At 43.5% G+C, this 12,728-nt stretch overlaps 1 protein-coding gene across 3 annotated transcripts in view; it reads left to right on the top strand.

Annotated features, from left to right (window-relative positions):
* The window catches only part of ITGAV (integrin subunit alpha V), a 162,164-nt gene that overhangs the window by 30,679 nt on the left and 118,757 nt on the right, over positions 1 to 12,728 (top strand). For 2 of the 3 annotated variants that reach the window (XM_030210295.1, XM_030210294.1), the window contains exons 3-4: positions 10,136 to 10,227; positions 12,605 to 12,722. In XM_030210295.1, the coding sequence (XP_030066155.1) occupies positions 10,136 to 10,227; positions 12,605 to 12,722 (210 nt within the window). The remainder of the gene's footprint in view (positions 1 to 10,135; positions 10,228 to 12,604; positions 12,723 to 12,728) is intronic. The other variant, XM_030210296.1, reaches the window with a different exon arrangement.

The following is a 12,728-nucleotide window of genomic DNA, read 5'->3' as shown; positions in this document are numbered from 1 at the left end:
TTTGTGCCAAAATTCATGTCCACTTACGACAAGTTAATGGCTGGTGTAAGTTGGCATGCCTAAGAGTGCCATTCAATGTGCGCAGACAATAGTATTCTGAAACTTGTGCCTGTCACTTGGTGACATGCCCATGATGGATCCATGCTCCACTCAGTTTATGCCCCATTCACAGATATGTGCTAAGTGACTTTGGGGCTCATTTTTGAAAGAGAAAAACGTCCAAAAAGTGTCATAAAGCAGCATTTGGATGAATGTTTCCTCAAAACGGCCAAATCGGTATTTTCGAAACCTATTTTGCAGACGTTTATCTATGCAGTTCGTCTCAGTGCATCCAAACCACAAGGGGGTGTGTCAGTGGCGTTTCAAAGGCAAGATTAGGGCATACCTAACACTTGAACGTTTACAGCCATAATGGAACAAAACCAAAACGTCTAGGGCGAAAACTTCAGCGTTTTGGTCTAGACCTGTTTTTATAATGAATAAGGCACAAAAAGGTGCCCTAAATGACCAGATGTCCACTGGAGGGATTCAGGGATGACCACTGGAGGGACTCAGGGATGACCCCCCCCCCCCCCTTACTCCCCCTGTTGTCACTGACCTCCTTTCACCCTCCAAAAATGTGAATACAAATAGTACTCACCAGTCTTTATGACAGCTTCACATGTTATAGACAAATCCATTAGAGCAGCATACAGGTGCCTGGGATAGTGTAGTAGTGGGTGCAGTGCACTGCAGACAGGTGGACCCAGGCCCATACCACCTGTTAAGCTTGTGATGGAAACTGAGAGCCCTTCAAACTGCCATAAAAACCCACTGTACCCACATATAGGTGCCCTCTTCACCCATAAGGGTAGTGGGTTTTGGGTGAGTTTTGGAGGGCTCAGCAGACAAGATAAAGGAGCACCTGTGTGTTATTATTATTATTTATTACATTTGTACCTCGCGCTTTCCCACACACGGCAGGCTCAATGCGGCTTACATAGTAACAATATAATGAATTACAAAGTTGCAAGAAGAAAATACAGTTTGTAGTGAACGCAAAATTAAAAGGGTTAACGGATAAGTAAATTGAACATAAGAGGAATTGGGGGCAGAAGGAATTGAGCGTTGGGAGGTAGGCGTAGGACAATGGAAAGGAAGGGATATGGGGTAGTAAAAATGATAATGAGAACATGGTTAATGTAAAACAAATGCCAATAAGAATCATGTGGGCAAGTTTTAGTTAGGTTAAATCGTTAGGGTAGGCTATCTTGAAGAGCATTGTATCTGGGAGCATTTTATGAAGTCCACAGCTGTGCCCCCTAGGGTGGCCATTGCTCTCCTGGGATGTCTGGGGACCAGTCTGCTAAAAATGCTGGGCCCCCTTCTACTTCCCCGTGGCCTTATTTTTTGTGTTTTTAACTTTGTGGGTTTTTAATTTTTTTATTTTTGAAAATGGCCTAAAAGATAAACGCATAAAGCACAACAAAACCTTATTCAAAATGGTTACATTTGCTATTTGGATTAGGGACACAGCGCAAAACGTCCAAATTCCGATTTAGACATCATATCGAAAATGCTTTAGTGAATTTTTATAGTAACGTATTGCATGTGCTAATCACTCATTAAAGGCTTAATACCCTTTAGTAAAAGAGCCTCGTAGTTTTTTAGCTGTTACTTTTCATTGAAATATTTGGGTTGGCAACCAGTTTGGATTTTATTTTATAGATTTACCTTTGTCACAAGTTGGATTTTGAAGTGGTGGAAAAAGGCAACTAGCAGAATGGTACATACTGCCACCTCTTTGAAATGGAAATGGTACAGTTGTTACAGCTTGGAGTGGAGGAGTAGCCTAGTGGTTAGTGCAGCAGCCTGAGAACCAGGGGAACTGGGTTCAATTCCCACTGCAGCTCCTTGTGACTTTGGGCATTGGCCAGGTACAAAATAAGTATGTAAACTGCTTTGGGCAGTATATCAAGTCCCAATCCATTTCCCTTTTATAATATTTATTGACAGCACTGCACTGAGTGCTGATAATGTTTATGTTGAGAGGGAAATTTGGAAGATTTTTCAAGCATGCAGCTTTTATTTTTGGTCTGATTTTTCTAATGTGCATTATTTATGGTGAATGTACAGTAAAGATTTCAGACAAGTATGCTACATTTTTCCCATAAACACAAAATTGGTGGGAGGGGGATTCTAGGTGCATTAGTCCCTGTACTCCTTATGGAATGAAATTTCCAGCTGGCCAGCATGCCTATATCGCGCGATATAGCTGGTTAGCTGAATATTAGCACTTAGCTGGCTAAGTGCTATTTAACCGGTCAGGAGCCGTTCCTGGCCTGTTAAATAACACTGAATATCGGGCCCTTTATATATAAAACCAGATTTACTTATATATATATGAAAAACCCTTAATATAAATCAGGAAGAGCACCTGATAATAAATCAGGCTTTGAATCTGTGAGCCCCCTCCTGGCAGTAAACTTGGCTGGCAGAAATTCCCTTCATCTATTGTATAACTGTTCAGTTCTCTATAAATAATTATCTGTGGCTGATGCAGCCGAAGTGGGAGATTCTCACAGGCTTTGGAATTAACTGTTTGATTGGCATGTCTCTTTAGTGGGGAACATATGCGAGCTGCTTTGTTGTTATTCTTAGAGTATGACCAAGAAGTAATAAACAGAAAAGAAGGCCGGGCTGCTAGGATAATAGTTTCACAAAGTAGCACTGACTCATTGTAGAACTTTCTGGTTATTCTGGCAAAGATCCTTTCAGATGTGTGGTGTCTGTTATCAGGAGCTGGGAAAAATACTTTTGGATTACAGGATCGGTTCGGCTTCCAGTGATTTTTTTTTTCTTTCTCTGTAGTGTGCGTGAGGTTTGCCCTGATTTGCTCAGAAGCCAAAGAATTTTGTTGTGTGTGTGGGTGGGGATGACTGAAAACAGCTAGAGATTTCATCATTGCTCTTTCTTTGTTAACCAGCGGATAGAGCTATACTGTATTGAAGGTTTTGGAACAGGGACTGTCAAATAGTTTGGGAATCTGCCCCCATTTCATTATTTTTTTCTAGAAATAAATTCTGACAATTTTTAGGTGATACTGCTATTTTTATTAGATTAACCGAATACTAGCTTTCTAGCACACAGTTATGCTTTCTTCATCAGATCAGTAATGTGGATGTAGCAGAGTCCCTACAATTTCCTTTTCAAATTGGAATGGGTGAATTACTGAGCTCCTGCACACTCAGTTGACTGAGGTAATGTAAGAGGAAGCTTTGTGATGTGGCCAAGAAGAAGGTATTCATTCAGGCCCCAATGCAGTTCCGAATAGCACCATGAAAATACCACCAGAACAGTGCCCTAATGCTCAACACTAATGAGATGCAAATATAGCATGCTCATAGCACTGAGCATTGGGGAATTCTGCGGGAGGATTGTGCTTTGGCGCAGGGGGGATTATGCTGGCACATGTTCAGAAGAGTTCCGCAGTAAGCTTGACTGCTGTGCGCATGCGCCTGGTAAAACCCGAATCTGAACCACACGTGGAGGGGCATAATCTAAAGGGGAGCCTGAGTTTTCCTGAGGTGAAGGGGCGGGGAAACCCGTGTTATCGAAACAAGATGGGTGTCCATCTTTTGTTTCGATAATACGGTTGGGGATGCCCAAATCCTGACATTTAGGTTGTCCCTAGAGATGTTCGTCCTTAGCCTTGGTCATTTCTGATTTTCGGCGATAATGGAAGATAATGGAAACTAAGGACTCCCATCTCATAAATGACCAAATGCAAGCAGTTTGGTCGTGGGAGGAGACAGCATTCGTAGTGCACTGGGAGGGGTGGGAGGGGATTAGTGACCACTGGGGAAGTAACAGGAGGTCATCCCTGATTCCCTCCGGTGGTCATCTGGTCATTTTGTGCACCTTTTTGTGCCTCGGTCGTAAGAAAAACACGACCAGGTGAAAACGTCCAAGTGTTCGTCAGGGGCGTCCTTCTTTTTTTCGATTATGGGTGAAGGACGTCCAAGTGTTAGGCACACCCAAGTCCTGCCTTCGCTACACTTCCTACACACCCCTTTGAACTTTGACTGTCCTTGCGACGGAGTGCAGTTGAAGACATCCTAAATCAAGCTTCGATTATACCAATTTGGACGTCCCTGGGAGAAGGACGTCCATCTTTCGATTTATGTCGAAAGATGGACGTCCTTCTCTTTCGAAAATAAGCCTGTTAGTAACCTATATAACTTTGTAAGCCTATGTGCTTTGAAAATGAGCCTCTATACCTCCTAGGAAAAAAAAAGTCCTGTTCCTCCTGAGACTGGATTTTTCTTCCCCTCATTAATACACCTCCTCCTTCTCTCTGGTCCCCGGTTTTGCTTGCTTTACCGTCCTTTTCTCCCTGTGCCCTTCCAGCCTTTCTCTTCCCTTGCAGTCCAATGTATATTCCTTACAGAGGAATGCAAGAAAGGTTTTTAAAGAAAAGGATAAATGAGATAGGGGCCTTGTTTTCCTTTATCAATTTTTTTTTAAATTTCTATTACCATTAAAGCAGACTAACACAGCAGCCACACTACTGTACCCTCATAGCTAAGCAGGTAAAGTTTGGACCGCCTTTTATGCAGTCATATATACCCAATTAACTATAGGAGTACCGGTACAAATATCGGTCTGGCTGACATAGGGCTAGATTCTGTATATGGCGCATGAAAATTCAGCGCAGAAAAAAAATACGCCTAGGCATATTCTATAAAATTTATATAGAGAATAGGCTTAAATTTGTGTGCAGTATATAGAATACATTGAGCACCTTTCCAGGCAACCAAATTTAGACACTGCCATTTGCCCCGTGTTTTACTTGGCGTAAATCCTGACACCTAAATTAGACGCAGAATGGGTGTATTCTATAACAACACACATAGATTTTAGAAACGCTCATGCCTCGCCCATGACCATGCCCCCTTTTCAACTATGTGACTTAGAATTTAAGCGCACCACACTACAGAAAACGCTTGGGGTCCTTTTACCAAGCTGTGGGAAAAAGAGTCCTGCGCTAGTAGCGGGCGCAGTTTTTCCCCACGCTTCAGGGCCCTTTTTACTGCAGCGGGTAAAAAGCCCCCGGCACACATGGCCATATGGTAAGGAGCCCTTACCGCCACCCATTGCGGTGGCGATAAGGGCTCCCACGCTAACCTGGCGGTAACCGGACAGCAGGTGACGATGCCTGATTACTGCCGGATTATCGCCGCATAAGCCATTTTCGGGGGTTTCCTTTTCCCCCGGAAATGGTGCGCGCTTGGGGCGGGACTAGCGCCAGCGTTGGGCCAGCAGTAGTCCAGGAAGAGCAAGCGGTAAGCCTGCATTGGGCTTACCGCCACTCTGTAAAAGGGCCCCTTATTGAGCTGTGCAGGTAAATGTTAATTAATGCCAATTAATGTTAATTGCTTGTTAACATCCAATTAACAGCACTGATTAGCTAGTTTACCAATTAAGTAATGCAGATTGTTATAGACTATGCTTCGATTTCCACGCAGAAATTAAGGAACCACATATAGAATCCCAGGGATAACTCCCAACTCCTCCCCAGCTCTGTCCCTGGACCACCCCAGCAGTTACCGGTGAGTGCCACAGAAGTGACACCAGATTTTTAGCAACACCATTCGGTCAAGTGTTGCTGAAAATCTGAGGATGGCCCGCTCACTGCAATTTAATCAGGCAGGACAGGCTCCTGCCCAGTTAAATCCTTCTGAATATCAAGCCCCAGTGTTATTAAGTACAGCAGATAATATACTGATGACAGGAAGCACCTCTTCCTCACTAAATACACTGTACATACAATGATTTCCAGTTCATGACACATCTAATAAAGAAGCAGGAAATCCAAATCTCACGATAGCTTCCTAAAGGAGAAAAGAAAGCCTTCCAAATTCCAGTAAATGCACCCAGATAAAGTAAACAGGCGGCACATTGCTCATCACCCAGTACAAACGCAGCAGAGGTGCATTTCTGCCTGACTGCTTGCTGTTTGGCGGAAGTAATGGAGTCTGGAAAACAATTGGTTTTCTTTTTATGAAACAAAAGCAGGTTTGTTTTATTATTCTGTTTGTGAAGGCTCTGCTGTGCTGAAAATGCAGTTACAGCGTGGTCCTCATTTAATTTGTGCATCCCAATGAGTTTGCAAACTGGTTTCAGACTGCACCAAGAATTGTTGAGCAAGCAGGCTTCTGGATCTCCACACCACTTATATCCTCATCCATATGATTGAGGTCTACGAAATCCTGAGTGGTGTAGGACGAGTAGAAGTAAATCAATTTTTTTACTCATTACAAAAGTACGAAGACTAGGGGACACTCAAAGAAGTTACATGGAAATACTTTTAAAACAAATAGGAGGAAATATTTTTTCACTCAGCAAATAGTTAAGCTCTGGAACTCTTTGCCAGAGGATGTGGTAACAGCAGTTAGCGTATCTGAGTTTAAAAAAAGGTTTGGACAAGTTCCTGGAGGAAAAGTCCATAGTTTGCTATTGAGACAGACATGGGGAAGCAACTGCTTGCCCCGGGATTGGTGGCATGGAATTGTGCTACTAATTGGGTTTCTGCCACATACTCATGACCTGGCTTGGCCACTATTTGGAAACAGGATACTGGGCTAGATGGACCATTGGTCTGACCCAGTATGGCTACTCTTATGTTCTTATCTCCTTGACACTGGACTGTACCCATGAGGGCACACAAACTCTCCTCCCATCCCTTCTTCACTAATGGGCAGAACATTTCTGGTCCTCTTCTTGGCTAACCAGTGGGTTTCTGGTCAAACTGGCTTCTAGGTCTTTTGACTCCAGCTCCAGCCACAAAAGAATGAAAGCCCCTTCACTTTTGGACTAGCACTCCCTCCTTGACCCCCACGTCATACACGGTAGAACTGTTGAGGAAGGCAGCAAATCCCTCTGCTCCTTCTCCACTGTAGGTCCATCCAGCCTAGGGGACCCTCTTCCTCCCTGGCAGAAGAGTAGCCAACTGTAGTGGAAGCCCCTCTCTTCGAATCCTCACCTCCCCCCCCCCCCCCCCCCATACACACCTTTTCTCTGTCTCAAACTCTCTGAATACAGTGCAAGCTCCAGCAACACCCCCTTGTTTTGGGGCTCATATACGTTTTTATACTTCGGGCATACATTGACGCCCCGATTTTCAAACATAAACATGGGCACTAGAGGCTATTAGTGCCGTACTAGTGCCCACATTTACTTGTGCAGAATATTCCAAGGGATCTAGCACAGAAAACAACAAGCACGCCAGGCACTAGCGCAGATAGCATGCTAATATAGTCAAGCTCATGTAAATGAGGTCATTTTGTATTCCTCCCCAATGATCTGAAAAGTGCCCGAAACAAAACTGCCTCAACGCTACAAAAATAACGCCAGGTCAGAGCAGGCGTTAGGGTGTTGGAAGAGAGGATTTCTCATGATTCTCATGCTTCACTCATGATTCTTTCTGCAAAATCTGCCAGTTTCGATTGCTTTTTGAAGCAGAAGGAAGCTTGTGCAAGCCCTTATGTGCTGGTTGTAAGAAACAGCACTCAATCGAAAACACACATTGGCGTCCATTTACTGCATCTAAATTTAAAGTGTCCATGATATCAAAAAAAATGTAAACTCCCTAGTGAAAGCACACATTGACATCTGTTTCCTGCATCTAAATATGTGTGCGAACTAAAAAAAATAATTTAGAATACTTATATTTAGGCTGCAGAAAGCAGAAGCCAATCAGGCTTATTTTCGAAAGAGAAGGACGCCCATCTTTCGACACAAATCGGGAGATGGGCGTCCTTCTCCCAGGGTCGCCCAAATCGGCATAATCGAAAGTCGATTTTGGGCGTCCCCAACAGCTTTCCGTTGTGGGGACGACCAAAGTTTCTGGGGGCGTGTCGGAGGCATAGCGAAGGCGGGTCTTGGGCGTGCCTAACACATGGGCGTCTTCGACCCATAATAAAAAAAAAAGGATGTCCCTGACGAGCACTTGGACAACTTTACTTGGTCATTTTTTTCTTACGACCAAGCCACGAAAAGGTGCCCGAACTGACCAGATGACCACCAGAGGGAATTGGGGATGACCTCCCCTTACTCCCCCAGTGGTCACTAACCCCCTCCCACCCTCAAAAAATGTTTTTTATATTTTTTGCCAGCGTCAAATATCATACCCAGCTCCATCACAGCAGTATGCAGGTCTCTGGAGCAGTTTTAGTGGGTGAAGTGCACTTCAGGCAGGCGGACCCAGGCCCATCCCCCCCACCTGTTACACTTGTGGTGATAAATGTGAGCCCTCTAAAACCCACCACAAACCCACTGTACGCACATCTAGGTGCCCCCCTTCACCTGTAAGGGCTATGGTAGTGGTGTACAGTAGTGGGTAGTGGGTTTGGGGGGGCTCAGCACACAAGGTAAGGGAGCTATGTACCTGGGAGCAATTTCTGAAGTCCACAGCAGTGCCCCCTAGGGTGCCCGGTTGGTGTCCTGGCATGTCAAGGGGACCAGTGCACTATTTTTCAGGATTTGGACGTCCCTGACCGTATTATTGAAACGAAAGATGGACGTTCATCTTGTTTCGAAAATATGGGTTTCCCCGCCCTGGATCGGGACATTTTGTGAGGACGTCCAAATCAAAATGCCCCTCCGTGTGCTTTGACAATGAGCACCTTAATCATCCTGCAGTGGCTATAGTTATACAACAATTAACCTACCCTGTAGTTCATATACAGAAAAGAATACAGGCTATTAACTACCCCAATGTGCAACAAAAAAATACATATGTGAAATATAGGAAGGACTTCAATAAGAACTCGCCGAAGTCCGAGCCACTCATATGAAATTGTCTTACATCATAGTATCTATAGTCAATCCACAAATATAAATAACACGTCCTGTATTCAATCTCAAACATTAATAAATCAAAAACATTCAAATCCTACAAGGGGATGCCATCTCAATGTAATAAAAATATATTCAAACAATTCAAAGCGGGCTGAAACTTATCTTCAATTGCAAGACAGGTCGCTGCTTGACAGAGTCTCTGTTTCAAATATATCTTCCTCAGGAGCAGTCCCCAAACAGATAAATTAGTTAACACAACCTGCAAAAACTTGGCGTCCTCTGATGGCAGTGAGTCCTTATTGAAGTCCTTCCTATATTTCACATATATATTTTTGTTGCACATTGGGGTTGTTAATAACCTGTGATTATCTGCGCTCTCATGTGGCTCCCTCATCTGTCCCGTCCTCCCTCCCTTATTGACTTCTCTCTCTGCCTTTGTGTGATCCTACCCTCCTTCCCCTCTAGCTAATGGTTTCTCTACTTCCTACTGGTGCTCTTCTCGGCGTGTGCTTTCCTATTGTTAAATTGTAGTTCTTTTTCTAGCCTGTAAACAGCTTAGACCTGTCTTCAGTTTTAGTGATATAGCAAATGTATAAATAAATAAATAAATAAATAAATATGGACTACAGGGTAGGTTTATAATCGTTGTAAATTAGGTATATAGTGGCTCCATGGCTACAGTTGTGACATTATGGTGTCCCCAGTGGAGTCAGGCAGCAGGACATATGTTCCCATCTTCACTATGGTGCAGGCTCTTAATATCAACCTGAAGGTTAGGAAATGACTGTCCTTGGCATTTAATTCAGATTCTGCTCTTAGATCTTAACCATGAGCAAGCCAACTAGCAATATGCAGTTTATTCAGTCTTTATCTGAAGAGAAACCTGAGATGTTTGTCTTTCTGCTGTCTATGAGTGTGCCAGAAATCAGTGTGTGTGTGTGCCCACACCCACTACACCTTCCCCTTTAGCCTTAGGTTGAGCAAAATTCAGACGTTCCCAGATGTGGTGTTATCCAGCAATTCTCACACTAAAAACAGAAAGAAAGAAAGATGTTGAGTAATGAGAAACAGGATTGATTCCTAATGCACTTGTGTGAAAAGGTAATAGTAAATAAAATACTTCTCCCCTCCCACAAGAGAGAGGCAGATGCCAGGAGGACCAAAATCAAGGTACACCCACCTCCCAAATAAAAATATTGTGTAACACCTGCCTTGTACGAGAAACTGTTTATAGTTTTGTAAATCAGTGTGCCTTGCTGTGTAACTGAGTTTTTTTTTTCTGCTTTTCTTTCAGGTGACAGAGACTTTGAACCAAATGATCCAATAGAGTTTAAGTCTCATCAATGGTTTGGAGCTTCGGTGAGATCCCAAAATGACAACATTCTGGTATGTCATGCTTACTACTACTACTTATCGTTTTCTGTAGCGCTACTAGATGTACGCAGCGCTGTATACTGGATGTGAAGAGACATTCCCTGCTCGACAGAGCTTACAATCTAATTAGGACAAACAGGACAAATAATGGAATTACTAAGGTGGGAATGATAAAACATGGTACTGAACAAGTGAATAAGGGTTAGGAATTAAAAGCAGCAAGGTGGGCTTACCACATTGCTTTAGAGATGTCTGCAGCAGCGTTTCACAGTAGTAACCAACAAGTCAATATTCAAAAGAATGTATACAATACATTTAGGGGTAGATTCAGGAAAATGTGTCAAAATTGAAGTTCAAAAAAATTTATCACTAAGCAAGTATTCTATAATGGAAAAGTTGGGCACTGAAGCCATTATTATTATTATTTATTACATTTGTACCCCACGCTTTCCCATATACAGCAGACTCAATGCGGCTTACATAGTAAAAAGCATTACAAAGGACATGTAAGAAGAATATTTTAAATATTATAGAATACTAGTGTAAGTTGATATTTGAGCGCCAGACTGTAGGCCATGTCAAAGGCTGGTGTAAATGCTCACACCTAAATACTGTCAGTTGCGTGGGTAATTGACAGTATTTAGGTGCAAACATTTACACCAGCCACTTATGCACTATAGAACTTAGAGCCTAAGTACTATAGCGCGTAAGTGCAAAGAGGGCGTTAACATGGGAGGGGCATCAAACACAGCAGGGGTGACACGAACGATGATGTAAAGACAAAACATCTAATAGACTCAAAGAGTTCACATCAGAAACTTTGTTTGTCGATTTCAGGGGCATGAGTGGGTCAGAGGCATGTTCGGCACTTATGCGCTAAACTTAGTTCTTAAGTGCCTAACACGCCCCTGACCCACTCATGCTCCTCTCATGTTAACGTCCTCTTTGCACTTATGCGCAATAGAACTTAGGTGGTAAGAAACCGGTATTGAGACCACAGGAGGTAGACCGTCTAACTTCCACAGTCGCCGGTGAACCTGTAAATTCAATGCCAGGGTTGTATCTGGCCACCAGCATTGGATTTCTGTTTTTTGGGGGGTTCCGCAGACATAGACGGCACACTGTCTTTGTCCAGTTAAGTTATAGCAGCCAAAGATAGACATGGTATGTATGCGGGTTTATCTGGTTGCTAAACTGAACCAGCCAGCTGATGAAAATCATCGGTAACCGGTCATGTCATGTGACATAGCCGCTGACCGGGATATTCACTGGGAGATAGTCCATTATCTCCCGCTGAATATCGGCAGTTAACCAGCTTCAGGGTATTTAACCGGCCAGTTGCTGTTCTTGGCTGGTTAAATACTTTTCAATATCGGCTGGTAAGTGTATAGAATTGCACCTAACTGCAATTAAGCGCAAAACTGCAAATTGGTGTTAATTAGATCCAATTAACGACACTTAAGGGTCATTGTTGAAAATATATGAATGATTACCAAACTCTACCAAACACTTACATGGGTACCTAAGTTGAAATTTGGTACCCTTATCTAATAATTGTTCATGAAAGACAGAGACTTACTTCTTCCATCACACTTATCTGGCTCCTGGCATTGAGTATCCAGGTCTTGAGTGGCTTCCAGAAGTAATTTGGGAACTGCAGATATTAAGAGCCAGTACCAGATGCATAGCCAGATCTTGATGTCAGGGGGAGCAGACCTTTTGTAAAATAGGCGCCAGTGTGAGACTGAAGGGCGATCTGCATAGGCGCCATTTCATTCAAAATCCATTTGGGAGAGCGGCTGCTCGCCTTATGCCCCTCCTAGCTATGCCTCTGGATAGCTATCTGGAGAAGATAGGACTGCCATTTATTTGGCCCTATTTACACTGGCATTGAATATCTGTGGTGTGTGGTAACTTCTACCACCACCTATTTTCTGCTCCCACTTCCCCAGCACTAACTAGGTACTGCTGAGGCAGTCAGACCTGATATTCAGCAGCATTTTCTCATTAAGCGCTACTGAATATCATGTCAGAGCCCGGTCATCAGGAGTTAACCAGGCAGGGGTGACTCCTGCCCGGTTAACTTCCCGCTGAATAATGACCCCTTTATATCTGTACAATGTTGTGTTTTCACTTATCTGAAACTGCCTTTAAAGCATTAGTCCAACAAATGAGCCATTTTATCCAAGCCTCCACTGACTCGCCCATTTCAGAATTGGCCCCTGCAATATACTGCAATGCGCAGGGGATTTCCACAGGCAATGAACAGGCCCCAGAGGTTTTTGCATGGTTTATTCTTCAATCATGATAACTCTACAGATTGTGAATAGCTCTAAGGAGTCCCATCTTCAGTTTCCCAGAATGACCCAGTGTTGCATTTTCTTTTCAGGCCTGTGCCCCATTATATCACTGGAGGACACAAGTTAGGCAGGAGAGGGAACCTGTTGGAACATGCTTCCTGCAAAATGGAACCACAGTGGTTGAGTATGCCCCCTGCAGGTCAAGTATGTATC

Source organism: Microcaecilia unicolor, chromosome 7 (assembly GCF_901765095.1).
Source record: "Microcaecilia unicolor chromosome 7, aMicUni1.1, whole genome shotgun sequence".
NCBI lineage: Eukaryota > Metazoa > Chordata > Amphibia > Gymnophiona > Siphonopidae > Microcaecilia > Microcaecilia unicolor.
This window is presented reverse-complemented; position numbering and strand designations above follow the sequence as displayed.